Here is a 27,960-nt window from a genome sequence, read left to right as displayed (position 1 = left end):
ATTAGAGTGGACGCTGGCGGTATATTTTTTATGCCATACATTTCTTCAAATATGGGCGTCCTAGGTTCGTCTTGCGACGCATGACGAGGCTGTAACTAGCCTTCCTCTTGGATTTCCACTTGCATGCGGAGAAACGTTAGCAAATCTTCGGCTATCCATGTTCGGTCTTCAGGCGTTTCGGCGATGCTGGAGGCGCAGTTCCGTTTATGAATTTCAGCCTGCACATAATGGCGAGATCATCCCGCAGACATCGCATCAGGATACCGTGTAAGACCACAGTGTACTGGTCGGGCGCAACTCCTGCGCCGTCCAAAGCACTTACGTTTAAATGCACACTATCGTGCAGCAGACGAAGCCTTAGGATGTCTGACGTGCTTTTTACGGGGCTTAGCGCAAGCAAATGGTCAACATCCTCGTTTACAAGCAGATCCTGGCATCCATAGCGGTCCTGTATGGTCTTGATTACAAGGTCGTAATTCTGCTCTGCTATATGCCTTCGGCAGCTCGCTTCACGCTCCCGGTTATGTAGCTGAGGAGAGGTACTTGAATTTTTCGATGCTTGACAGCTCGTTATTGTTGTGGAAGGTAGCATCGCAATGGTCGCAAAACAATTGCCATCCACGACAACTGCCATCAAAAGTTGGTATCTGACAGTTGAACAGTAAGCAGACGGTGTGCTCTCTCCTGTTCTGCTGCTTTGCAGAAGTGTAGAAGTTCGTTATTGTTTGGCCCGGATCCAGGGGCTCGTGCCTGAGCTCTGGTTGCCTTCTAACGTTCCTGTAGCCAGAACTCGGTCCGTGACACCGCGTAAAGAATCTTTTCGTTGTGCTCGTTTGCTGCTTCCACTTCATGGTCTATGTCTTCTACGTCCGTTGCCGCCAGAATGATGTCATCGAGCCCTGATAGTGCTGCTTCCTTATTCTTCAGGAAATCCATGTAGCCGTTAATCTAGGAGGCATCAGGATCTGGTTGCTGCATCAGTTTCGATAACAGTGCTAGGGCTCAAGTGACACCAGCTCTAATCGAGCTGCGCTTCTTCCGAAGGTGGTCAGCGGTCGCCATGGTCGTGATGTTCAGGAAAGTCTCTGAAGGGGCGGAAAATGTTGTGGAGAAAAGGATAAGCCACCGTCCCCATGCTGAAGCCCACCCGTTGACCTCCTCTTTGTCGCCAACCATGATCGAATTACCCCATGATCGTAACATCGCTCCTCATCCTGTACACAGTATACAACATTATCTATCTATCTATCTATCTATCTATCTATCTATCTATCTATCTATCTATCTATCTATCTATCTATCTATCTATCTATCTATCTATCTATCTATCTATCTATCTGTCTATCTGTCTGTCTGTCTGTCTGTCTGTCTGTCTGTCTATCTATCTATCTATCTATCTATCTATCTATCTATCTATCTATCTATCTATCTATCTATCTATCTATCTATCTATCTATCTATCTATCTATCTATCTATCTATCTGTCTATCTGTCTATCTGTCTGTCTGTCTGTCTGTCTGTCTGTCTGTCTGTCTGTCTGTCTGTCTGTCTGTCTGTCTGTCTGTCTGTCTGTCTGTCTGTCTGTCTGTCTGTCTGTCTGTCTGTCTGTCTGTCTGTCTGTCTGTCTATCTATCTATCTATCTATCTATCTATCTATCTATCTATCTATCTATCTATCTATCTATCTATCTATCTATCTATCTATCTATCTATCTATCTATCTATCTATCTATCTATCTATCTATCTATCTATCTATCTATCTATCTATCTATCTATCTATCTATCTATCTATCTATCTATCTATCTATCTATCTATACAGCCACCTACGACCTTCAGCTCTCCGGGCCGTTTGGTTGTGAAATCTATACCATACCAAACTCGGTACGGCATAACATGGCTGTATGACGGGCATAAGTGACTAATTATAATATCAAAATCATGAAGTGTATATCATGAATCTCATGATTCACATGTCGTGATCTTGCTGCTACTCCAGTGGTTTTTATCAGATATCACAAAATTGGTACGGTGTGACATGGTTGCATTGCGAACATAAGTAACAGGACCTAACGTGTAAATCGTGACATGCGTTGCATATAAGAACATGACTACGTGCCACTCTCATGATGCGCTTGTGGTAGCTTCGCTAGCTACATCACATTTGGTATTACGTTATGTGAATGAATGACGATGATATATGACTGGTGCAAACATGATATACATGGCAAATGTCATGTAAAAACATGACTACACGCCAAGCTCTTGATGCACTCGCGGTCATTTCGCTAGCTGCACATATACCGAATTGGACGTTACGTAACGTGAGTGAATGACGAAGATGAATGACACATGGCTATCGTGTCGCGTGTTAGCCATGACAGGTGTCTCCCGTAAAATATGACTACATGCAATGTTCAGCAGTGTGCACTCACGGCCGTTTCGCTGGCTTCAGAAGTACCAAATTTGATCTTACGTGACGTGAATGGACGGCGAGCACGAATGCCAGGAGCAAACATGATAATCATGACATTGAAGTCATCTACGGCATAATTTACGTTTGCCTCGTAACGTCGTGCTGATTTTGATGTGACAATTCATTGATTGATATGTGGGGTTGAACATCCCAAAACCACCATATGATTATGAGAGACGCAGATGTGACAATTCCACCTTTCTCATTTGTGCTTCACATGTAGTCGATTCCCACTGTATATAGAATCTACCAGTTTACGTCCCTCTTTTTATAAGGCAGCTTCTGGCTAATAAAGGCAAATATTTTTGTGTGAGTGCTGATTTTCAGTCAATGACTGAGGACTACCTCTGTGCCCCACAGTGTAGCGGCACGAACAGACGGGACGTGGTTGGTGCATACGTACCTCAGGTGCTCACCGCCTGGTCCCGTGCGTAGCCAAAGCCCACCGGGTTGTCGTTGCACGTACGATGCGAGATGAGTATGCTGCAGTACTCGGTGTAGTTCCTCGTCCGAGTGGCTTTCGCGAGGGTCCAGGTTGGCGCGTAGCGTGCCGTCCACCAGGCACGGATCCTGCAACCATCAGCAGGTGAGCTTCTAGGTACAGACGCGATAACGTAGTTTATAGACATTGTCTACGCTAATAGCATGAACTTCAAAAGAGTTGACTGTTGAGCGAGTTGGTGCGTTGACATAGAAAACATCGTGAGGGTGCAAATAAACACAACACTCAGGAAGACGAGGACCGACGAAAACTGCTGAGTGGCATTGTTCGAGGAAGATCCACAGCTCTATACATCAACATCCTTCGCATGGGCACCGCCACAACAACAAGAAAAATTCAAACCAGGCGAAAAAAAATGTAATTCATCATTGTAAAGCGCAATAGAGGTTACACTCACGCACTCTTCAGCTGCTTTTCTAACGAAATAGCTTTTATCATAACGCGAGCCGTTTTATCTTTACTTCTGCTTACGGTTTTTGCACAGTTAAATTGTGGTTCTCAATGCGGGCAAGCCGAACAGTGGTAAACAAGGTGACTTCTGCCTTTATTATTAAGACTTCTTTCATATTTCCTGAGCTGGTGATTGAGGCAGTGTCCTGAGTGACCGAAGTAGACTTTGCCGCAGGACATTTTCGTTAAGATTTCTTTCCTGTTCTTCAAAAATAATGCCGACTGTGGACGCTCTTGCAGCTCGCGAGGCTTAGACGGAACAGCAGAATTAGAGTGTGGCCATAGGCCACTTTCGAAATGGTCCGTAGCTTGACATAGATAAGAAGGCGTTCGGTGGCAGACCTGTGCAGAGTGGAGCTTTAAGTTCGTTGCTGCTTTTGACCTGACACCCTCTGACCTTTTCGCCGCCACCGAGTACAACCTGATCACTACCGAAGTCGGGGCTCCAGAGGCGCACCGCCTCGAAAACGCCATAGTTAATTGCAGTAACTGACAGAGATCATCATGGACTTTTCTGCTGGTGAATCCGACATAGTCCTCTTATGCTGGTACCGTTTTCGCATCAGTATCAGACCCGAGCATATCCCCGCTAGATATGCCTCAGTCGGAGATACGGCCCTCCCACTCGACGTCGTCTGAGAACGTAGAGGCACTCACCACTGTCGTGCAAGAAGTACACAGCACTGAACCCTACCAGACCAACTCTTTCGCTGGTGGCACCGTGTTTTCACGGGACACCTCGTGTGCACGCGCCACTTCACACAGAAACCGCCAGCTCGACTGCTTGAGAGAATTATACAGGAACATTGCAACACGACCATAAGCTACGTCGCAACTCATTCGAGAAATAGCCCATTCATTGACGCGGATGCCTCAAGTTGCAGCTTTACCCACCCACTGTGGTGGCACAAACGGATACATCTGCGATCACGCCAAAACAGCCAGCGTCACCCACCAGAACCACTGCCAAGAGTTCATGCTAGGTCTCTTTATGGCCGGAAGCTTCGAGGGACTTGAAGCTTCCGATTTGCTACACTTGAAGAGCACGAGAAACTTTTCCCTCCTAAGTGGCAGCTTGGCCAATGTTGTAGACCACGTGACGCAGTCAATGTCGTCTCCCATGATCATCACTGTAAAAGGTACAAGCCAATGCGCATAATCATGTCCAACGCTTAGATCGACATTGTGACCGACCACGGCGACATTTTCACACTAAGTCACAGCGTGGCTGTGTCCGGCAACTAGAAAGAAAACAGTCAGTGGAGCTATTCTCGCGGTGTTCAATTCGTGCACAATTCGAATTTGGCCTCTCATGATTGACTGAAGCGTGCCGCCTCTTTCTGGTCTTTCTTCAGCAAGGTCATTTTGACACCTCGCAGCTTCCACAACTCTTGACGCCAAGAAGAATGACGAAATGCATTCCCTATAAGGAATGCAGCCCCTAGAGATGTGCTTTTAGATGCACATCTCTGAGGCCGTGCATTGACTCTAATCACGTGGGACCTAATTAAATTACGATGAACGTGGCCGCCCTCCTGACGGCCCTCAAAGGTCTGTATGCATTCCCTGCATCATTCTTCAAACATCTCAACACATTCATGCGCCTGTTCAGCCTTGTCAAGTTTGTTTAGGAGTACTGTTACTCTAATTTTATACACTTAGTTTATTTTTACACTGGGAACGTGATGCCGGGTTCGGTGCGCCGATGGGATAAAGCGTACCATGAGATCACAACTTACCATGACGTCTCGCGTACTCGCAAAAGGTAAAAAAATATGGCGTAGTGGGCACCTCGCAACCACATTTGCAGTAGGCATTCCAAGAGAGTCTGAAATGGCCCATGTTGCATGTAGGATTGTTCTTTTACTTGCCATTTGATTAAACGTGCCGTGCACGGACCTAAATTACGCTATATTTCAAGAAGAGCTTGATTTGGGTGAGCTGTCTGATGCTGAGTATTGTAATTATAGAGCAAAATAGTAGGAAGAAGCATCACAGACGGGAGCGGTGCTCTTCCCGTCTCTGATGCCCCTTTCTAAAAGATGCAAAGTGCGAAAAAAATTCCAAAAAAACTTGTATTTTTGTTGGTTTTTTTCTGCACAGTTGGAAAAATTGCTCAAAATTTTCGTGGAGTACCTATAACGTACAAAAATAAAGGTTAGGTAACACCCAGGGTAGAACTTCAAACCAAAACATCGCGCATTGTATCGGAACGCTGAACGATGGCTGACCACTCACCACCATCGGCAACACATAAAATCAGCTCCAGCGTCAGCTTGTCTTGACATATAAACTTCTTCGTTCGGCTGTGCTCATGTTGGGAGCGGTTTCTGATGTAGTGGTACCAGTTATTGTTTTTTTTAGTTCACCTCGTACACAGTTGCAACGTGCGGCGGAAGTCTGCCTATAAGGCCGCACGGAAGCCGATTCTGCAGTGGTTAGGTCGAAGAGACCGGTGGCGCTAAACGGGGACTCGCTGTCTGTAGCCACTGCAAGACAAGCTACGCTTTTCCCAATACGACATCTTAGCATAATAAAGGAAGCTACACATTAGGCCAGTGATACTCACTTCGACTAAGAGTTTGTACTTCACCTGTTTACCGTTTTAATCAATGTTTCCATAGCCAAAGTCACGGCGAAATTGACATTTCTTTTTTTTCTATATGCCATAACGATTCTGAGAAGCCGCGCACATTCACGGAGTGCTAAGGAAGTTCTTGGAGGGCTATTGATTCATTGCTATTCGCTAAAGGAAATTTCTCTTTTTCCATCGCTCAAAAGTTTGGAAAAAGAACGTGAAAAAAGAAACTGTTTTTTTCGACTGCTCAAAATTTAAGAAAATTTTACATCGCTAGTTCTAGCTACTGTTGTTGAGCTGTTCCTTCTATATTCAGCGTAATCTCCTCTTCTGAAGGTGAAACTCAAGCATGCTTTTTTATTGTTCATTTAGGTTTTGATGATTTATAAACCATCAGACGGCTATAAACAACTTGAATCAGTCGTTTTTCGGCCTGCGTGTTTATAACTTCGAAAAGTTTCGCCAGCAATATTTTATGATAACAAGCGGGCTTCATTTTTTCACCAATCACAAATCAAACTGCATGAATTGTAACTGAACTAACTGACATTAGGGTGAATGAGTACTGAATATTACCAGAAAACGTATATATACAGATATTTATAAAAGTGGGTGGTAATGGCTGGCACACGAGTTGGTTGGTTTGTTGTTCCACAAATTTGTGGCACAACCCATCACAGGAGATCGGTGATGAAACAGACTAGCTTTGCTTTACTTCCCTAGATACATGGCACGTACACACTTTAAGGGAGTGGCCAAGAATGCGACGTAGAGACTGTTAAACGTTATTTGAGGTGAGCTATGAAATTTAAAACCAAAAATAAAGAAATAAAATGGCAATATTACGTAAAATATTCAATTCAACTACAAGTATTTTGCTTTTTAGCCTGCATTCGAGACTGCCGTAATAACATGGCGGGAGTAGTTTCGAAAACCTACGTTTCAACTCAATCAAATGACCAAGAATCTTAAATACCAGAATAAAATGGTACTCGTTGAGTAGTTGTAATGAAATCACACTCGGCATCAAAGGCATCCTTGCGGCAGTATCCCAAACCTGAGGCACCGAAGAATAAAACATTTTCCTCCGGTAAGGTCAAGGCTATTTTTGTAAAAGGAGTAATTAGAAATCGAGTTCGGATACGAGAATATCTTGCACATGACAAAAAGTAATGTGCGATATTTTCCAGTTCTCCGCAGAATTGGCAGACGGGTGACATCGTCAGACCAGCCCTGTACCAGTAAATGTTTAATGGCGGGACACGCCATCGAAATCTGGGGATCATCCCTTGTGATTTTCGAGAATGACTCGACTGCGATTTCCATGGATATTTTAGGTGATTATATTCCGTCGAGGTGGTTATTGCTTCAATCCTATCTGCGTGGATTGCTGATCTTCTAAACCTGATTGTGGTGAAGTGGTGTACCACCGGGAGAACCTGAATTATTGGGAGATCTAGCGAAGAGCGGGATAAGCATCAGCCATTTCATTTAATGTTAACCCACACTGACCTGGTACCCATACTAATTTTAGGCACTTCAGCTGAGATGGAACCAAAGATCGTAACGTCGTGATGGCACAAGAGGTATGAGAAGTTTAAGAGCTGTACATACCGAGAGCGAATAAGTAGTTACTATTGCTTTGTTTTCATTCCTCGGAAGTTTTCGCAGTGCCATGATGGCTGACATTAGCTCTGCCTCAAAAACCGGAGTGAAATTGGGTAGCCTCACGGCAAATGACCAGCCAAGTGATTGGGAGACTATTCCTACGCCTGCCATTTCCTTATTGACGCAAGCATCTGGGGCTATTATGTTACGTGTCTGCCTATACTGCCAGAAATCTGCTAGCCTGTTCTCTAAGAATTTACGGCATTAAAATTTAGATTGTGAAGGAAAGATCGCATCAGTATCTATATTACAATATGGTTTGAGATATCAGATGCAATTGCCTCACTAATGTTGACATTTATACTTGTCAGGTTCTTTTGTACATAGATTATCTGCGGTGAATGAAAACGAGGCCAATAACTAGTCTCTACAGACATCGCATAAAGTCGTCTATTCTAGACCAGTATCCTCGACCACATTATGCCCCGAAGCCACTGCAGCCTTGTAGACTACCCGCAGCGTAAAAGCGCCGACCCGGCGCTTGTAGCGGAAGTGGAGTGTTGGGTGCACTGCCTCCGTTTCAGGGAGGCTATGGTTGCTTGGCAAATACGGCTTCAGTCATGCGACCCGCACAACAGCAAGATGGGGGTGGCGTTGAGTGCACTGAATCGAAGAATCTCTGTATCTCGTAGGTGACATTGCGCAGGATTTTGTATGGTTCGTCACAGTGAAATATGAGTTTTTAAGAGACCGATGCGACAAAATGGGGTCCAAAAGAGTACTAGTGATCCGTTTGTATACGAAATACCATGGAGGTGTTGATCGTACCGGTCTTTCTGAGAGCATTCCGAAACTGTGACCCATTTTCGTGCTATCTGTCGTGCTGTGTCGGCTCGTGCATCGCGGAGGTATGTGACAGGTGAGCATGAACTGGCAGGAAGAAGCGTGTGAAGAGGCAGAGAGGGTTCACGCCCATAAAGAAGATAAAAAGGGGAATAGTCAGTGATGTCATGTCTTGAAAAGTTGCAAGTGAAAGCGGCATATGGTAATGTTGCGTCCCAGTAGCGGTGGTCTGCGGAACCATACGTCGACATGTCTGTCATAGTACTAAACAAGCGCTCTGTAAGTACTATATTTTGTGGATGGTATGCCGTTGCGAATTTGTGGGTTGTGAAACAGGAACGAATGATATCACGGATGACGCGAGATAAGAAGCATAGGCCTTGATTGGTGACAATCTGTCGAGGAGCACCATGATGCAAGCTACTTTCATGCAGTAGAATGTCGGTGAAATCAGTAGCGCAGCTGATTGAGAGAGGATGGGTGCTGAAGTAATGTGTCGCATAATCTGTCGCATTGGCAACCTACTTATCCCCGGATGCAGAAGAGCGAAATGACCGGAGAAGTTCAACCCTACGCGGTAAAATGGTTCAGCAGGGATCTCATTAGGGCGAAGGAGGTCAGATTGAAGTGTTGTTGGTCGTTTTCGTTGTTGATAAAGGTTGTAGAGGGTGACATGTTTGTTTACAGAGCGATATAGGCGTGGTCAAAAAAAGACGGTGCTGAACGTGAAGACAGGTGCGGGTGACTCCCAGGCGACTGGCGGCAGCTTCATCGTGAAGGTGTCGGAGAACACCTACACGCGCAATGCCACAAAGAATATGAGCCCGTGGACCTCTCTGGAAATGAACGTGCGCCCTCCTACGGCGGCTACAAAGCATTATGGGAAACCGGAGCGCCCGCAAAGTGTCGTCTGCTCGCGGAAGCGTTGGCTCACCTCGTTTCGCAACACATCGCAACGTTCCCGCAACGCATCGCTGCGGCAATGTCGAGCGTCATAACCCTGCTTCAATCTGCACTCACAGAAAGGCACCACCCGAGTCTCCTGTGTTTCGTTGATCGTATATCCGCGTAGTGGAAGCTTTTGTCGTTTGTTTCAATGTCAGTATGGCCATACAGCTTTTTTATTAGTACCTTAGGTCGGAGACTGTCACTCGTGATATGCTTCCGCGTGATACGCAGTGTAAGACCATGCACTTCGCGAATGAGAATGTCGAAATTCGACTCTTGTAAATGAGTTTGAGCCCCATTATGCTGTGTATATTTAAATACTAATTGCCTATTTTAAATGCTGCGTGTGGTAAAGTTTGCTCTTGGGACGCTGAGAGTATTAAAAACCAGCTAACAGCACGTCCATAGGGCAGATACTTCACATGCAGTATTTGCTTTCAAACAGCGTGAAGCCTGCCGTCTCCTCGTAGTTCCTGTTTCCACGACTGTGAGTTGGAAATGAACTTAAGAATTTTGGACCTGACTGCGCAAAAGGTTACTAGATAACAATCGGAAGAAATGAACAATGAGATGAGCGTCAGTGTGCATGATTCACACAATATTGACACGTGCGGTTCTTTTGGTTTACGAGGGAAGACGCTATCACTTTCTGTTAAGCGCAACGCAGGTCGCGTTTATCTTGTATGCCACTCTGGAACGCGTTACGACGCGTGTATAAAAAACTGACACGTGTGGTTCTTTTCGTTTGCGAAGGAAGACGCTATCACTTTCTGTTAAGCGCAACGCAGGACGCGTTTATCTTGTATGCCACTTTGGAACGCGTTACGACGCGTGTATAAAAAGCCGGCGCAGTGCGCCACTGGGGGTCTTTTTTTTTCCGTCGGCCGACGACTGTTCACGCCGTTGTTGCTGTGAGTTGTGTTTGGCCCTGTTTTGCTGGGCACAAGTTCGCCCAATAAACAGTTCGCCTGACACCGCCCTGACTCCTGCGTGCTTCCTCTCAAGTGCTGCGTGTATCACAACCTCGTGACATCTGGTGGAGGTGCTTCTCTGTCCATGTACCGTACGCCCCCGTCCAGCCGTGAGCCAAGCCCAAGCCGCCAAGAGGACGACGCCGACCCGGTCGTTCGAGTGAGCCGAAGACAACAAGGACTACCGCCCGAATACCTGCCACTCCCCGACAAGGACAAGAAAACAAAGGCTGCTACGAAGCCGGCATCCACGATGACGGAAGCAAGGTCTTCGGCAACCATGGTCGTCAACCAGCCCAAAGAGCCGCCTACCTTCCGCGGATCGACCTACGAAGACCCGGAAAGCTGGCTTGACATTTACGACCACGTCGCAGCCCTCAATAAGTGGGACCCGGACGACAAGCTGCGTCATGTGTATTTTTACCTGGAAGACGCCGCAAGGACTTGGTTCGAGAACCGCGAGTCAACGCTTCGAACCTGGGACGACTTCCTCGTTGCTTTCCTGCGCACCTTTGCAAGCGTCGTGCGGAAGGAAAGAGCCGCATCACTGCTTGAAACTCGGGTGCAGCTCCCCAACGAAAACGTAACGATCTTCACGGAGGAGATGACGCGACTTTTCCGCCACGCCGACGCCGACATGTCTGAGGACAAGAAGGTTCGCCTGCTTATGCGAGGAGTGAAGCAGGAGCTCTTCGCCGGACTGATCAGAACCCCGCCAAAGACGGTACAAGAGTTCCTCTCCGAGGCTACCACCATCGAAAAGACTCTTGAAATGTGGACCAGCCAATACGATCGGCGCATGTCGCCAGACGTCGCAGAAGTCCGAGGACTCTGCCCCGACGACCTGCGCGAGACCAAACGCGCTATTGTTCGTGAAGAACTGCGCCGCATGTTGCCATCGTCTCAGCCCCAAGTCGCCTCTCTCGAAGACGTAGTCCGCGAGGAACTACAGCGCTCACTGAGCGTTCCTGAACGGCCACAGCCCCAACCGGAGGCGATGACCTACGCCGCTACTGCACGACGACCTGTCGCCGCTCCTCGCCAACACCAGGACCCAACGTCTCCGCAGTTTCGTCGCCAGCCACCGCCGCCACCCCCGACGCCTTCCCGCTCGCCAGTAATCCAGCGCTCGCCGAGGAAAACTGACGTTTGGCGCACCCCGAACCACCGCCCACTATGCTACCACTGCGGCGAAGCCGGGCACACCTACCGCTACTGCCAGTACCGTGAGATGGGACTGCGTGGCTTCGACGTGAACGCGCCGCGTCCGCGCCCAGGTGAGCGACCTCGCGACATCGCCGACTACATCGCCGGATCGCAGTGGCAACAACGACGACCATCCCGTTCACCTTCGCCTGGCCGCTACGTCTCCCCGGATCGCCGCCAGTACACCGGCCCTAACCGGGGCCGATCCCCAAGCCCCTACCCGGGAAACTAAAGGCAGCAACCGATGGAGGTGCGGTTGCTGCACGACGCAATGCCGAAGATCCTCCTCCGCCGCCGCCGCCGCTGCCGATGACGACGACCACGGCGCACGAACTTTCCCGACGTAGTCGCAGTACGCCGCCTGAGCAGAGTCTTTACGACAAAGCCTCGCCGCCGACGCGACATAGCAGCACCGGACCAAGCCGACGCAGCCGTGATCCGACGCCCCGACCTAACCGGAACGCCAGACGACGAACCACCGACCTCGACGTGATCATCGACGGCCACAGCGTCACCGCCCTAGTCGATACCGGCGCCGACTACTCTATCATCAGTGGTCTCTTCGCCGCTAAGCTCAAGAAGGTGAAGACTGCATGTGAAGGACCGGATATCCGAACAGCAGGGGGCCACCTTATAACACCAGACGGCCTATTCGAGTTTAAGGTCATGCCCTTTGGTCTTTGCTCGGCGCCTGCGACGTTCCAACGGGTTATGGACACAGTACTCGCAGGCTTGAAGTGGCAGACTTGCCTCGTCTACTTGGACGACGTAGTCGTATTTTCTTCCAACTTCGACGAGCACCTCCGGCGCCTTGAAGCTGTTCTTCGGGTAATCAAAGCCTCGGGACTTACCCTGAAGCCAGAAAAGTGCCGCTTCGCCTACGAGGAACTATTGTTCCTTGGCCACGTTATCAGCAAGTCGGGAGTGCTCCCTGATCCACAGAAAACAGCTGCGATCGCCGACTTTCCTGCACCCATCGACAAGAAAGCAGTACGCCGATTTCTTGGCCTCTGCGCTTATTACAGGCGCTTCGTGAAGAACTTTTCGCGGATCGCCGAGCCACTGACGTACCTCACGAAGGCCGACGTCGACTTCAAATGGGAAACGCCGCAAGTCGAGGCATTTCAAGAATTGAAGCGACGCCTGCAAACGCCGCCAATACTGGCGCACTTCGACGAAGAAGCTGACACCGAAATTCACACGGACGCAAGCAGCACAGGGCTCGGCGCCGTGATCGCGCAGAGGACCGACGGACTTGAAAGGGTCATCAGTTACGCTAGCCGGTCACTTTCGAAGGCAGAAGCCAATTATTCCACGACAGAAAAGGAATGCCTTGCCATCATCTGGGCTACATCAAAGTTCCGCCCCTACCTGTACGGCAGGCCTTTCAAAGTCGTGAGTGACCACCACGCCTTGTGTTGGCTAGCTAACTTGAAGGATCCATCAGGGCGCCTCGCACGGTGGAGTCTCAGACTACAAGAATTTGACATCACCGTCGTCTACAAGAGCGGACGAAAGCACTCCGACGCCGACTGCTTGTCTCGCGCCCCTGTCGATCCGCCGCCCCAGGATGACCAGGACGACGGCTCTTTCCTGGGACCCATAAGTACCGACGACTACGCGGAACGCCAACGAGCTGACCCGGAGCTCAAGATCCTCATGGAGTACCTGCAAGGCAAGACCGCCGACGTGCCGAAAGTATTCCGCCGAGGACTGGCTTCGTTTTTCCTGCGAAACAACGTCCTCCTGAAGAAAAACTTCTCGCCGCTCCGCGCCGACCACCTCCTCGTGGTACCTTCAGCGTTACGTCCAGAGGTTCTGGAAGCATTACACGACGACCCGACAGCCGGACATCTTGGTGTTTCCCGCACACTGTCACGAATACAAGAGAAGTACTATTGCCCTCGCCTCGCTGCCGACGTCGCCCACTACGTAAAAACATGCAGAGACTGTCAGCGACGCAAGACGCCGACAACTAGGCCAGCCGGACTTCTGCAACCCGTCGAACCACCTCAACGGCCATTCCAACAAATCGGCATGGACTTACTGGGGCCGTTCCCGACGTCAACTTCTGGCAACAAATGGATTGTCGTAGCGACTGACTACCTCACCCGCTATGCCGAAACAAGGGCCTTGCCCAAGGGCACTGCCGCCGAGGTCGCCATGTTATTCATTGAGAACATCGTCCTCCGCCACGGAGCCCCCGAGGTCCTCATCACCGACAGAGGTACGGCCTTTACGGCTGACCTAACGCAAGCGATCTTGAGGTACAGTCAGACAAGCCACCACCGAACCACCGCGTACCACCCACAGACGAATGGCCTCACCGAGCGTCTAAATAAGACCATCGCCGACATGCTGGCCATGTACGTGGACGTCGAGCACAAGACGTGGGACGCCATACTCCCGTATGTAACCTTCGCGTACAACACGGCCGTGCAGGAAACGACGCAGTTTGCTCCATACAAGCTCGTCTACGGACGGAGCCCAACAACGACGCTTGACGCCATGCTACCGGTCGGCACCGACGAAGAAGACCTCGACGTCGCCAGCTACCTGGATCGCGCTGAAGAAGCTCGACAGCTAGCCCGCCTGCGTATCAAGAGCCAACAGACGGTCGACAGGCGCCACTACAACCTTCGACGACACGACACCGAATACCAACCAGGTGACCTTGTCTGGGTCTGGACGCCGATACGACGACGGGGATTGTCTGAGAAGCTCCTGCGACGCTACTTTGGACCCTACAAGGTAGTCCGACGTCGCCAAAAAAAAAAAAGACCCCCAGTGGCGCACTGCGCCGGCTTTTTATACACGCGTCGTAACGCGTTCCAACGTGGCATACAAGATAAACGCGTCCTGCGTTGCGCTTAACAGAAAGTGATAGCGTCTTCCTTCGCAAACGAAAAGAACCGCACGTGTCAGTTTTTTATACACGCGTCGTAACGCGTTCCAGAGTGGCATACAAGATAAACGCGGCCTGCGTTGCGCTTAACAGAAAGTGATAGCGTCTTCCCTCGTAAACCAAAAGAACCGCACGTGTCAATATTCTATTTTACTGTTTCAGCTCCCGTGATGCCTTGCCGCGATAGTCTAGTAGCTAAGGTACTCGGCTGCTGACGCGCAGGTCACGGGATCGAATCCCGGCTGAGGCGGCTGCATTTCCGATGGAGGCGGAAAAGTTGTAGGCCCGTGTGCTCAGATTTGGGTGGATTTTGAAGAAAACCAAGTGGTCAAAATTTTCGGAGCCCTCCACTACGGCGTCTCTCATAATCATATGGTGGTTTTGGGACGTGAAACACCACATATCAATCAATCAATCAATCAATCAATCAATCAATCAATCAATCAATCAATCAATCAATCAATCAATCAATCAATCAATCAATCAATCAATCAATCAATCAATTATTCATTCGTTCAATCAATCAATCAATTATTCATTCAATCAATCAATCAATCAATTATTCATTCAATCAATCAATCAATTATTCAATCAATCAATCAATCAATCAATCAATGAGCTCCGTGGTCTCTTGTTTCGTTGCAGTTTGTAATTAGGGTAATTTAGTAATTTGCCCTTTGCATAGGTCTGCCTCTCCAAGCTGCGTAAAACATACAATCGTTGCTGTAACCCTTGCCCAAACGGCCAAGGACAAAACAGCTAAAAAACTAGCCTCAGGCGTAATCAGAAGGAAAAATTGCGCAGCATGGACATTCTTATGATGCGAATAAGCACTCACTATCTCGGCACAGATGGTTTAAGCCAGAAAACATTGTTGTGGAAGGTTGTTAATGGTAAGAACGACTTCAAAAGCAATGGTGAAAGTCTCATTCGGGGTGGGAAAGGTATAGAGGGCCACAACAGCATTTACATAAGCTGACAATGGGAAATAAACTGATGGCTAGCGTAGCTTTTGTATAAATAATCATGAAACTACAGCTAGCGGTCTCTGCCTTGACACAGGAAAAAAAAAGTGATGCGCGAAGCAAAAATAGGTGAGGCCTCTAGGTTTTCGGTCAATAAGAAGCAGATGCGATTGAACATATCGATGCCGTGAACGGCAAGATACACACTACGTAACAGCGCAAAAAACAATCTCGCAGGGTTTCTTATGAATTCACCCAAGGTGACCCGAAGGCGACAGCCGTGTGCTTCTTTTTGTTCAACCAATTTATTAGTCCCTCACGCTTCCTGCGAATGTTTTCTGCACCTGAAGTGGCTTTGCACTGTTTTAGGACTGGAAGCATTTAAAACTTTCAGCACCTCACCTGGCCTCCATGATTGGTGGGCCGATCACACAATAACAAAGCAGTGCAAAGCGACGATGTCGTCTCAAGACGTGATCATGGGGCCGTCATGATGACCTTACACATTCTGGTGATACGTGATGTCAAGATGATGTCGTGTGGTGACGCCATCACGAAATAATTCTTGCATCACTCCTGTTGACGCCGACACCGCGGGACGTCAAAGCCACCAACGGTCAATTTTTCTTTTTTAGGTGAAAACCTTAGATGCCTCATCAAACGTGAAACCGGACCGTTCGCGTCCCGCGTCGGTGACGTCAAGTGATCGAAAAAAAACAACAACCACGTGATGAAAACATATATGACGTCAGACAGCGTAAAAAATTGTGACGTCTTCAAAACATCACGTGACTTCATGTGATCACGTTATCGCATGACATCCGAGCTTGGTGCAATGTGGTCTGATCATGCAGGAAATGCGGAAGCAGTTTTGCAGTGCCTCCTATTTTGGAGGCGGTGCAAACCTCGTTAGGTACAGCACCATTCGCACCACAAAGACTGATGCGAATGGTGACAGGCTGGGGCGTCCGCCAGGGGGTGCAAAAGGGGCACTGGCCCTTTCAAGCCACACCGGCACCTGCCAACGCCTAAGCTAAACCAGTGCTCTCCCCAGCTGCGACGCAACACCGGTTCGCATTCACGGCAAAGCCCTGCTGATAGTCATAGACTGGCGAGGTAGGATCAGTACATCGACTGATAAGAAAAAGAAAATGGTCTTCTCCATCAAATCATCTTAGGTGGATGGATAGGGGACCCTGTGAGTTTATAATGATGTATCTAAGCCTCTCGCCTTAATTAATTCGCGTAGTTATTTACAGGGTAAGCTGCAAGTGTAAAATCCCAGCACCATAATCCCAACGAGGACACAGATGACAAACGTTCAACTTAGCTGCAGCCCCACAAGCATCGAAGCCATGAAGCAGCACCAAGCAATGGACGAGCAATATAAGTGTAGGGGTTCAACGTCCCAAAACCACCATGCGATTATGATAAACGCTGTAGCGGAGGGCTCCCTGCAGAAATTTAGGCACATGGGCCTAAAGCATTTTCGCCACAATCGAAAATGCGGCCGCCACGGCCGGGATTCAACTCCGCGACCTGCGGGCCAGTAGGCGAGTGTTTCAGCCAGTAGACCACCGAGGCGGGTAAGCAATGAATGAAACGTCCAGTGCCTTTCACGTATTATCAAATCCTAGAACAGAGCAAGCGTGTCCACCGCTTTCCTCATACAGCATGTTCAGTGATGATGACGGTTTTTTGCGAAGAACAACACAGTCTTGTATGCGTGAATGAAAATCGGAGTGATCAGAACAAGCGTTTCTTCACAATGGCAGCTCCTTACACCAGCCAAAGCCACTCAAGGCGCACGATAAAAGCAGGCGAAAGCGGGAAAGCGTCGTCTGGTCTGACCGCCGGCGCTCCGCACTCCCATAATGCCCCAGCGCCGATCCACCAGGGGAAGGCGCGGTGCTGCGATTTCTGGAAAGGTCCATTTAGCTATCCTCTTTTTAAGCAGAACGTGCGGCGAACAACGTATGTCACGGCCATCACAAAAAAGCACGTACTTGTGGTATGACGGTGATGGCAGTTCGAAGCCTGGACAATGGTACTGACGCGATGTCAACACCGTCGACGAGAATGCGACCGCTGGTAGCCCTGATGAGACGCAGCAGGGCCAGCACCAGCGAGGACTTGCCTGCACCTGTGCGACCCACAATGCCCACCTGCGAAGAGGCAAGTCATTGTTTTTCATAAGGGTCCCGCAACACTTTTTGAATCTGCTCACAAAACGCTGCCAATCAATAGTCGAGGCTTATGAAAACACGTGAGCCATACATTGTCGCACCACACATGACCTGGAACTTACTAATAATTCTCTAATTCAGCTGAAAATTACTCACTCTTAGTTCGAGAAATAATGCCATACTCATAAATGACCGCATAAAAAATGAAACTACATTGCCATTCGAGCATCGTGAATGGCATAGTCACAGTGGCCGCCGAATGAAGTGGCAAAGCGGCCACGTGCTCAGTCGCGGTTCCTTCGAAAGGAAGCCGTACATGCATATCCAGTTTGCGTATTTGAATTTTCGCTTCACTACTTGAGCACGCAGGAACCTATTTTACTCGCATGAATTTCCATGCGGCACTGCATCGTACTGCACATGTACCTATCATGTTTGAGTGCGTGGCACTTTGTGCCCTATTATCAACTTTACTTCATACTTTCTCTGTTAGGTGAGAAGGAAAAACCGATGTCGTTATAAAGGCTTCACCTTGAATTTGCTCAACAGTGCTACACCAAAAACACGATCACAGCGAACCAGGCACCGAATAACACTGCGCTGTGTTGTTCACTTCTCTTTCCTTGTGTTCATGTCCCTAGTGTGGTGCTGTTAACAAAGTTCAAGATGAGTCGAAACCAACTGGCTCAACTTTCCGTCTTACTTCATTAAAAGGAATCAACCTCTCATACTCATTAAAATGTCGTAGGCTGGAAGAAAATATAGAGACACTAATAAATCAGTGAGAGAGTGTTGAAGGTCACCCCGCGCGTTCCTTTCACTCCTCCTGCTGAGCTTTGAGTGCACTCTCTGGTACGAGATGATAGTACACGAATCCTGACATCTCGAGTCACTTGTACTCGGCAGTTTCTTAAAGTGTTTGCAGAGGTTTATTTGTGAGGCAACACTCTTGTGATGAAATACTTTCATAAGTACTTGGAAGAACGCTTCAGGGTCCCAGGACTTGGTCCGCGTAGGCGCTGTGTGAATTGCAATAATTGCGGTCATCACCTCCTCCGTTCTCTCCTTGCGGCTCGGGAAAAAAGCTGGTCGCAGTTTTGCCGGCTGCGCTCACGGCACACAGTCACCAAGGCGCTCGCGACAAGTTGCGCTACTGAAGTCGCGGGAATTCCGCTGGGCGACATAAATTTAGCTCAAGATGAACAGCATGAACCACATGAACTAAATAAGACAGTCATTGGTATTATATCGATGTTCATCAACGTCCAACACGAAACTTGGGATCAGGTATTACCTTCTGTGACGTTCCCTTACAACACCGTCGTTCAAAAAACAGTGCTATTCACGCCATTTCGTTTTCTCTACAGCTGCAAAGTTCAAAGGATGTTGAACGCTATGCTTCCCTGTCAAGACGCTGACCGAACGTGCCAAGGAAGCTCGCCAGCTAGTGTGACTGCATGTCGGTCTGCAACAGCAGACCGACATGCAGCACGATGGTACAATACTCACCATCGAGACGTGCCCTACAGTCCAGGAGGCCCAGTGTGGGTGTAGAACACTTTTCGTCACTGTGTCTTCTCGGAAAAGTTGCTAAGCTGCTACTTTCGACCCTGTAAGGTGCTGCGCCGTGTGAGTGAACTACGAGGTAGTTCTGAACTGTGGGTCATCAACTCAAACAAAACGAAGACAACCGAGCTCAGACATAGTTCATGTCGTGCGCATGAAACCTTAATTTGCGCGTTCATAATTTCTTCTGTCATTCGTTTTCATTTTTCATTACGCCGAAATCTCCATGAACTGCTTGAGCTTAGCTGCTCATCTTCCTTATCTTTTTGCGCCGTGTTATCTACTAATTTTTAGTCTATCTTACAGCATAGAGGCGATGCTGTTTTTCGCAGAGAAGGGAATATAGCCACATGTAGTTATGGGTGGCATGCTTGTGCAGAGGCACAGGCCACGAAAGAAGTGCACGTGCTGTCCGTCTTAAGTTTACGCCTAATTGACGCGTCAGGCAAGAGTCCTGCTGTCCTATCTCTGCGTCCAATAAATCTCACCTGGACCTGATGTCATAAGAATGGAGACTTCAACGACTTGAAAAAATACAGTCCAATGAACTCGCTGTCCGTTCTCTACAAACTATATACGAAAATAATAGGTAAAACAATTAAGGTGGCATTACAGTTCAATAAACCAAGGGACCAAGCAGGATTTCGTACAAGCAACTCCGCAATAGATCATACTCATACTATCGATTAAATAAATGCGTAAAATACAACGCAGATCCAGCTTTCAGGGACATTTAAGGCCCTGTTTTTCACATTACCTTTCATTTTAACTTTCATTTTTTCACATCATTTCACATTAACTTTTACATTTTTTCACATTAACTTTCATCTCTCAGATGAAAAGACGTGCTGGAGTTACGAATCTAGAGCAATTAGGCCATTGTTACAATTTCACTTCACGCATACAAAACTTGTAAAACGAGGAATTGCCTGAGTGAGGCTCTAAAGAAGTCTTGCCAGTGCCTCATGAATGAAAACTTCAGGCAACAGGTCCTGCGGTTAAGCGATGCCGGGTACCCTAAGAGTCTCGTCGTGTCAGTTGCAGAAAGATGACACAAAAAAGTGCTAGAGAAAAGGTGTGAGGAGGCGGATAAGGCAAGCTCGAGAGAGAAAAACTTTGCTGTCATCCCAAACATACAGAAGTTGACTCACAGCATAAAGAAATTCGCAGAAAAATGTGGCACAAACATAGTTTTTAGCACCCATTAAACTGGCGAGTCTAGGCAGAAGCAAATCACCAGACAAGACGAAGTGAAATGTATGCAAAAAAAGCACAGAAACCATATATATATTTTTTTGTGGAATGCGTCACGTGTGTTGTCTACCTGATTCCACTTACTTGTGAAAAGTGCTGAATCGGAAAGACTGGCAGATGCATAAATTATCACTTGTGCGAGCACATTAACAAACTAAATAGTGGGGATCATGATGGTTATCATGAAGAGAAGTAAGTGCTATAGATTACGTGGTTGATAATGGAGGATGACAGAATTTCGGAGTTTGGTGACGCTTTTGTAAGCAGTCCATCAGTGATGGTGAAAAATAAGGAACTGGATTGCAAGTCTTTGAAATATACGGTTTTTAGTTAAGCACTAGGAAAAAAATTGAGTGCGATACAGCGTTGTCAAGCGTTGAGGCACGCGCGAAGGTTACAATTTATGGTTGTGAGTGCACTTGTGACGTATGACGTTGTGAAGTACATATTTATTAAAGGAATCGGCGAGTATTATACTGTCATTGAATATTTGCGCTGTGTTATCTTGAATGTGCCTTTTGTTGTCCATGTACTTTGTCTGCGCTACCATATCTTATAATGGTACGTGGTTGGAAGGCTCCATCGCCCTCTCGCACGCATTCCGCGACCACTTTCCCGTCTGCCTTTTTAATTATTATTTTTGTGGTACTGAGTAAAATACTGCCGCCGCTTCTTCTATGACTGTAAGAAATTATAAATAATTGCACCGAAAAGTGGTATGCTTTTCATAATGCCTGACTTCCGGCGTCGTCTGCAATGGCCACCTAAATGAATACCACGGGGCCGAGCGCGCTGCCTCTGTAAAAGGTAACGGTCCCTTCCGTGTCGAACTGAAACATTATATGTGTATTAACCGTAAAAAAAAGTGATCTTTTCTGAAAGAAATGTGTGCCACCACTCTACTTCATTCGTTGTGGGTTTGCATCTAAAGACGAGCAGCGGTTGACATGATAAGCATGCGCAAATTACATTTTTGTTTAGCACACCCAGCCCTCTGAAGCACAGCGCAAGCGAATTCCCCCTTTGTGGAAATCAACTGTGCATTTTTACAGCCGCACGCAGCCGCAACCTTTCTGGTTTGATTGACGGCAAACGTGGGAATCACATGCGCGTGTGCCTCAGAGTTGTAACTTTTTTCTGCGGAACGATCCTAATATTTATTGCACAAAATTGGTATTGTGGCCACACGTGGCACATTTGACGGTCATTGAACCACACAAGGGTGAAAATTATGAAATATTGATTCAGTTCCATAGCTTCTACAGAGAGGTCAATTGTGATAAAAGTGCGATCAGCCATACCGTATCATTTCGCGCACTTGAATGGCCATGTTGCGAGGTCTTGCTTTCGTAATCTAAACAGCAATTTCATGTTTCAGTAAAACTGCGAGTGTCCATAGTTTTTGTTAATGTTCCGCGGCTCCATTCATAAGCTGTGTGATATTAAACGGCAGCTCTTAGAAGATGAATCAGTTTTCGAAGCTGACCACGTTTTCGCCTGTGGATCAAAACAATATTGAGAAGAAGTGACAGTGGCTATGAACCTCTTCTACAGAGGTATATATGCAAGGAACACACGGACGGCAGGGGTGTTGGCAGAAATCTGTTTTGGTGAGGGCACCAACTTGAATATAATTGGAACGGGCATGCAGATGTGGTCGACCGTTATTTTGTGCACTATATACCACGAGAAAAAAAACATTTTTTTGTGGAGGGGAGGGGGTGGTACGGGCTTTGTGTAACAACCCGTCACTGGGGGATGCAAACCCGCGTGGACACCCAGGGAGGAGGATGGTGCGGTAATGGTTACCTCCGCGAGAGAAGTAACCTTTAGCAAATACTGGAGCGGCACATGTAAGAAAGAAGCCTTCGTCGAACGTGCTGGCCGAACACGCAGAAGCAACTAGCCATGAAATTAAGAAAAACAAAGGGAAAAGAACTGAACTTTGGGGCTATGTCTTGACTCTCTGACAGTTCATGCAACGACGCACATTTTTGAATGTAGTGACAGCAAATTCTGCCACATGTACGCTCCTACGTCCAATTTTTTTTGAAAAATTAGGGCCCCTTAAGCTTTGTCTTAAGCTACAGCGACATTTTGTTTGTAGGTCGTACTGCAACGACTTAGTGTAAAAATTATTTTCTCACTTGCTGTGCACCACCTACGTAGCCTTGATGGCGCAGTAGCGCGTCTACCTTTGTTGTGGGTGAGTGGATTCAAACTATGAACTCATTATGGTAATCCCATGTTCTCACACCCCATGGTAATGTACGTTTGTACCACGCATAAGTGCGGTAATATTTCATGTTGTATTGTGAAGCATGTACACTGAACACGTGTGTTTGTAAAGCATGAAAGTTACTTTCACTGCATTTGCAAGCGGAAGAAGGTATTTTCACTTTATTTACAAGTAGAGGCAAGGCTGCATGGCTCAACACCCGCTTGCCACGCAAACGACACGGATTTGGTCCCCATTTAGACCTAAACGATATGGGTTCGATCCCCACTGGTACCCAGCATTTGGTATTTTCATTTAGGGGCGAAGCTCCTCAGGCTGTGGGTCGTTCTCTCCTGTGTACAATAGTATGTCATCATCATCATCATCATCATCATCATCATCATCATAATCATCAGCCTGACTACGTCCACTGCAGGACAAAGGCCTCTCCCATGTTCCGCCAGTTAAACCGGTCCTGTGCTGCTGCTGCCAGTTTATACCCGCAAGCTTCTTAATGTCATCTGCCCACCTAACCTTCTGTCTCCCCCTAACCCACTTGCCTTCTCTGGGAATCCAGTTAGTTATCCTTAACGACCAGCGCTTCTCCTGTCTACGCGCTACATGCCCTGCCCATGTCCATTTCTTCTTGTTGATATTAGCTATGATATCCTTAACCCCCGTTTGTTCTCTAATCCACTCTGCTCTCTTCTTGTCTCTTAAGGTTACACCTACCATTTTTCTTTCCATTGTTCGCTGCGTCGTCCTCAATTTAAGCTGAACCCTCTTTGTAAGTCTCCAGGTTTCTGCTCCGTAGCTAAGTACCGGCAAGATACAGCTGTTATATAGCTTCCTCTTGAGGGATAGTGGCAATCTACCTGTCATAATTTGAGAGTGCTTGCCGAATGTGCTCCACTCCATTCTTATTCTTCTAGTTACTTCAATCTCGTGGTTCGGCTCTGCGGTTATTACCTGCCCTAAGTAGACATAGTCTTTTACAACTTCAAGTGCACTATTACCTATATCGAAGCGCTGCTCCTTGCCGAGGTTGTTGTACATTACTTTCGTTTTCTGCAGATTAATTTTAAAACCCACCTTTCTGCTCTCCTCGTCTAACTCCGTAATCATGAGTTGTAATTTGTCCCCCAAGTTACTCAGCAATGCAATGTCATCGGCGAAGCGCAGGTTACTAAGGTATTCTCCATTGACTCTTATCCCTAACTGTTCCCATTCTAGGCTTCTGAAAACCCCCTGTAAGCACGCGGTAAATAGCATTGGGGAAATTGTGTCCCCCTGCCTTACACCCTTCTTGATTGGTATTCTGTTGCTTTCTTTATGAAGCACTATGGTAGCAGTTGATCCCCTGTTGATTTCTTCCAGAATGTTTATATATGCTTCATCTACGCCCTGATTTTGCAGTGTTTGCATGACGGCTGATATTTCTACTGAATCAAACGCCTTCTCGTAATCTATGAAGGCTATGTATAGTGGTTGGTTATACTCTGAGCATTTCTCTATTACCTGATTGATAGTATGAATGTGGTCAATTGTTGAGTAGCCTGTTCGAAATCCTGCTTGTTCCTTTGGTTGATTGATATCTAATGTTTTCTTTACTTTACAGTAGTATGTAGCCACCTCTATTTTATGAATAGGTCAATAAATTGCGCTGTGTGTATATGTACTTGGAAATGATATCACTAGATGGCGTTAATGGTTTTTGTATAGTTGTCGGGAGGACGAGCAAACAGAGATGGACGAACGGACAGACAGGCGAAAGCACGGACGGACGGATGAACAGACGGAAGCGCGGATGAATGCTTCACCCCACTCATCATCACTTTGACTCCATGGATATGCTGTGACTTTTTTCTCGATTATTTAGTGACGAAAAAATGATGCTTCTTCACTCACAACCAACGACGCTGACGCCGCCATTTCTGCGAAACGAGATCGTTAACGCTATAGCGTTATTGTACATATTATGACTGTTTGCACATTCATTTTAAATGCGAGCGCATTTCTTGGTCGGGCTATGTCAGGCATCCGGCATTGTTAGCGGCGTCCGCGCTTCAGTAGGCACACTCTCACTCTTTCTTCCTCAATAACAGCCGTGGGCGCGCGTGCTTATCCTCGCGCCTAGAACTGGAACATGTGGCACAAGAGAGTGTAGGACAGGGTATGTGCTTCGCCGCTACTTTTCTCACCGTGCGCTCTCTCTCCTCCCAAGCCCCAGTCTCCCATTCGCTTGCTCCTCACTCTCGACCATTCGGTGGCTGGGCGCCTCTTATGGCGATAGCTTAAGTCAGTCGGTGAGGGCGATTGTCTGACGGCAACGGTACCCTCTGTCAGCGCAAGAAATGCGTTCACATTTCCTCACACATCTCTTCGGGAAGGTGGAGGCATTTTTTTTTCGTTGTGAATTAAAGTCCCGTGCGCAGACTTACGCGTTCTGTTTTTATGCGAACATTCGTGGTCTGTGCTCACTCTAGCGTAATGTGCTCGGAATAACAGCCACAACAGCTAAGATAGAGAGAGGTGACAGTGGCACTGTCAGTGGCCGTGATAGTGACATCGTGTTTGTAGCGAACAGTGACATGCTACCAGTATTTTTTACTTCAAATTTCAATGTTGTGTCATCAGCAGAAGTTCGCACACAAGAAGTCAGAGCAACACAACACTGTTCAGAAATGAAAATACCATGAATTCACAGCGAAAACAGCGCAATCAACCGCCAGCTTTCCTTCGCCAGAGCGAGGCGAGATCACACCATTCAGCACTGCACGCAACAGCCACTGCAGCGCTCATGCCTCCAGAGATGGATTTCGCGCCCAATAGCGCAACCAATGATCTGAATGGCCTTTGCACTGTCTTGCTCACCCCCCGTGTCCACCCCCCGTGCACATAGGCGACATTTATATATTTATTTATTTATGTATTATTTATTCATTAATATAATTTGACAAGCGTTGTTTTGAGGTGTAGTGCCTGTTTCTGTGGGATGGTTTGGAAATGCTGGCTTAGACGCAGTACAATAGATGAGCACAATGAGTGCGCGAACGCGTAGGGGCGTTCCACTGCTGACGTCTGCTCGATGCGCTGACCACGGGGACACGAACGCATACGAAACGCTGGCACATCACCTCCACACCTCATTCCAAATCTCGGACAAAAATGAAATAAAGATGCTCAGATTTTCTTATTCCGTCTCATAATTTATGTCAAGTTTTAATCATCTATTCAAGCAACAAATTACATGAACTACGCATGTCGTGGACAATATTTTGAGCCATGTGACGTGGTATATTGTTGAAAACGTCAGAGTACAGTTGTCTATGTATATGGCCAACGTCACTGCATTGCCGTGTACCTAGGGCCGTCATGCCCTGGTTATCTAAGCGCGCGCTCGCAAAAGGAAGAAAGAAGGGAGCAGCCTTCATCTTGAAATTTCACCCATTTCTGCGGTGCCTATCGTTGCACATTTTGGCAGACGTGATCATGAACGCCTCTTCAACGCAGTGCGCTTGTCAGCTCAAAATTGTCATAGCTGAAGAGTGGCCCTTTGAGAGTTCCACGTACTTTCTAGTGCGCTGAAATTCACAGGTGCGCGCTGTAAACGGTGTTTTTTAGTGGCGAAGCTTCTTATAGCGGCATCTGTTCGTCCCTCGTAGTCGTAGTCGTAGTGTGTAACCAGTGTTACATTTTTACCTCCAAGGTGGTGCCGGTGGGAGATTTCTCCTGTGTGTTGTTGAACAACAAAAAATTCGTAGCATGCGCGTTAACTGAAATGTAAATTCTCCTGTCTCTCATTTCCCAGTAGCAGCCATCGGCTTGTAAATTGAGCACTATCTGACAAGAAAGGGTTGCTTCGTTATACTCGCTTGGTGTAACCTCCTTAGTTTTAGAAAGGTTTAGCAAGCGTTGAGCCGCAGTGCCATGAATACAATCAACTAGTATATACCATGAACTCGAGGTAGTTAAAGGGGGGAAGTAGATACGAAGCGCAAACCGTAAGAAAGTAAAAGCGGAATTCTCCTGTCTCTCATTTTCCTTTAGCAGCCATTGGCATGTACATTGAGCACTATCTGACAGGAAGAGGTTGCTACGTTACACTCGCTGGGCGTAACCTCCTTGGTTTTATAAACGTTTAGCGAGCATTGGGCCACAGTGGCATGAATACAGCGAACTAGTATATACTATAAACTCGAGGTGGTTAAAGGTGGGAAGTACACACGAAGCGCAAGCCGTAAGAAAGTGTGCGTTTGCCTCCTCTCGTTCATTCGTCGAAATGTACGCTGGATGGCGGTGCTTCTATATCAGGAATATATGATGAAAAGATGCGAGACGGTGGTACTTGGAGTGTTGAATAGGTGGACGAACGGACACACAGACAGACGCATGGACGGACGCATGGACGGCTGCACGGACGGATGGACGCATGGACGGACGCAGGAGCGAATGCATGGACGAACGCAGGGACGGACGCACAGATGGACGTGCGGATGCACGAACAGACGCACGCACGGACGGGCGGATGGACACCCTGCAGTAAATATAGAAGGTTTATTATATACATAGCCATGAACTATATAGAGATATTTGCGTACTGATGCAATATATGCATCTTCTTCAAAAGCTTATTTACGGATCACATAAGCTCGGAGGAACATTTTCATTTCAGTATATTGGCTTTGTGATCCACAAAGCACAAAGTCAAAGGATCTCGAATATTAGGATGTAGTGGAAAGTTCGAGAAGGGTCCTGGCGGTGAGCCCATGCTGCAGCCGCATTCCGAGCTCGCCATGCCGCCGCCTTGGCTGCTGCGGTATTCATAGTGGGAAGCGGTATCGACACGCACTGAGTGATGTCCGGCGAAATAAAAAGGAAGCGCGCCGAGACGTTGAGAACGAGCGCTATATATGGGTGCGCCCACCTGGCGGTCTGTTATGTAATTAGAGCAGGCGCCCAGAGTGGAGCGAGCTTCGCTTGAGCGGTGGCGCGCCATCTAGTGAGTGCTCTTGAAACGAAGAACAGAAAACCTGCATGCGGGTTGTCATCGAAAGCGAAAGTTGCCACGTATTTTCACCAAAACTTGGCGCTTCACAAAAACGAATCTGGTTTATCGTGTTGCGGAGGACCCAGTTCACTCACTGATGCACGAAACACGCAAAGTCGCAGTGTTCGCTTCTTGCGAACGGGTATAATACAGCCGAGCAAGACGGCGTCTGCCTACTGACCATCCTCGTTAGGCCGCTCGCGAATTACGCGTGGCGGAGCGACTGTCTATGGGC

At 47.6% G+C, this 27,960-nt stretch overlaps 1 protein-coding gene across 1 annotated transcript in view; it reads right to left on the bottom strand.

Moving 5' to 3' along the window:
• LOC119164622 (ATP-binding cassette sub-family C member 2) overlaps positions 1-27,960 on the bottom strand; it is a 121,297-nt gene that overhangs the window by 67,422 nt on the left and 25,915 nt on the right. The window contains exons 4-5 of the mRNA XM_075874537.1: positions 17,458-17,616; positions 2,879-3,045 (exon numbers count right to left, since the gene is read on the bottom strand). Coding sequence (XP_075730652.1) covers positions 2,879-3,045; positions 17,458-17,616 — 326 coding nt within the window. The remainder of the gene's footprint in view (positions 1-2,878; positions 3,046-17,457; positions 17,617-27,960) is intronic.

This window comes from Rhipicephalus microplus, chromosome 9, assembly GCF_043290135.1.
Source record: "Rhipicephalus microplus isolate Deutch F79 chromosome 9, USDA_Rmic, whole genome shotgun sequence".
Lineage (NCBI taxonomy): Eukaryota > Metazoa > Arthropoda > Arachnida > Ixodida > Ixodidae > Rhipicephalus > Rhipicephalus microplus.
Note: the sequence above shows the minus strand (reverse complement) of the source record. Positions and strands in the feature narration are given on the sequence as shown.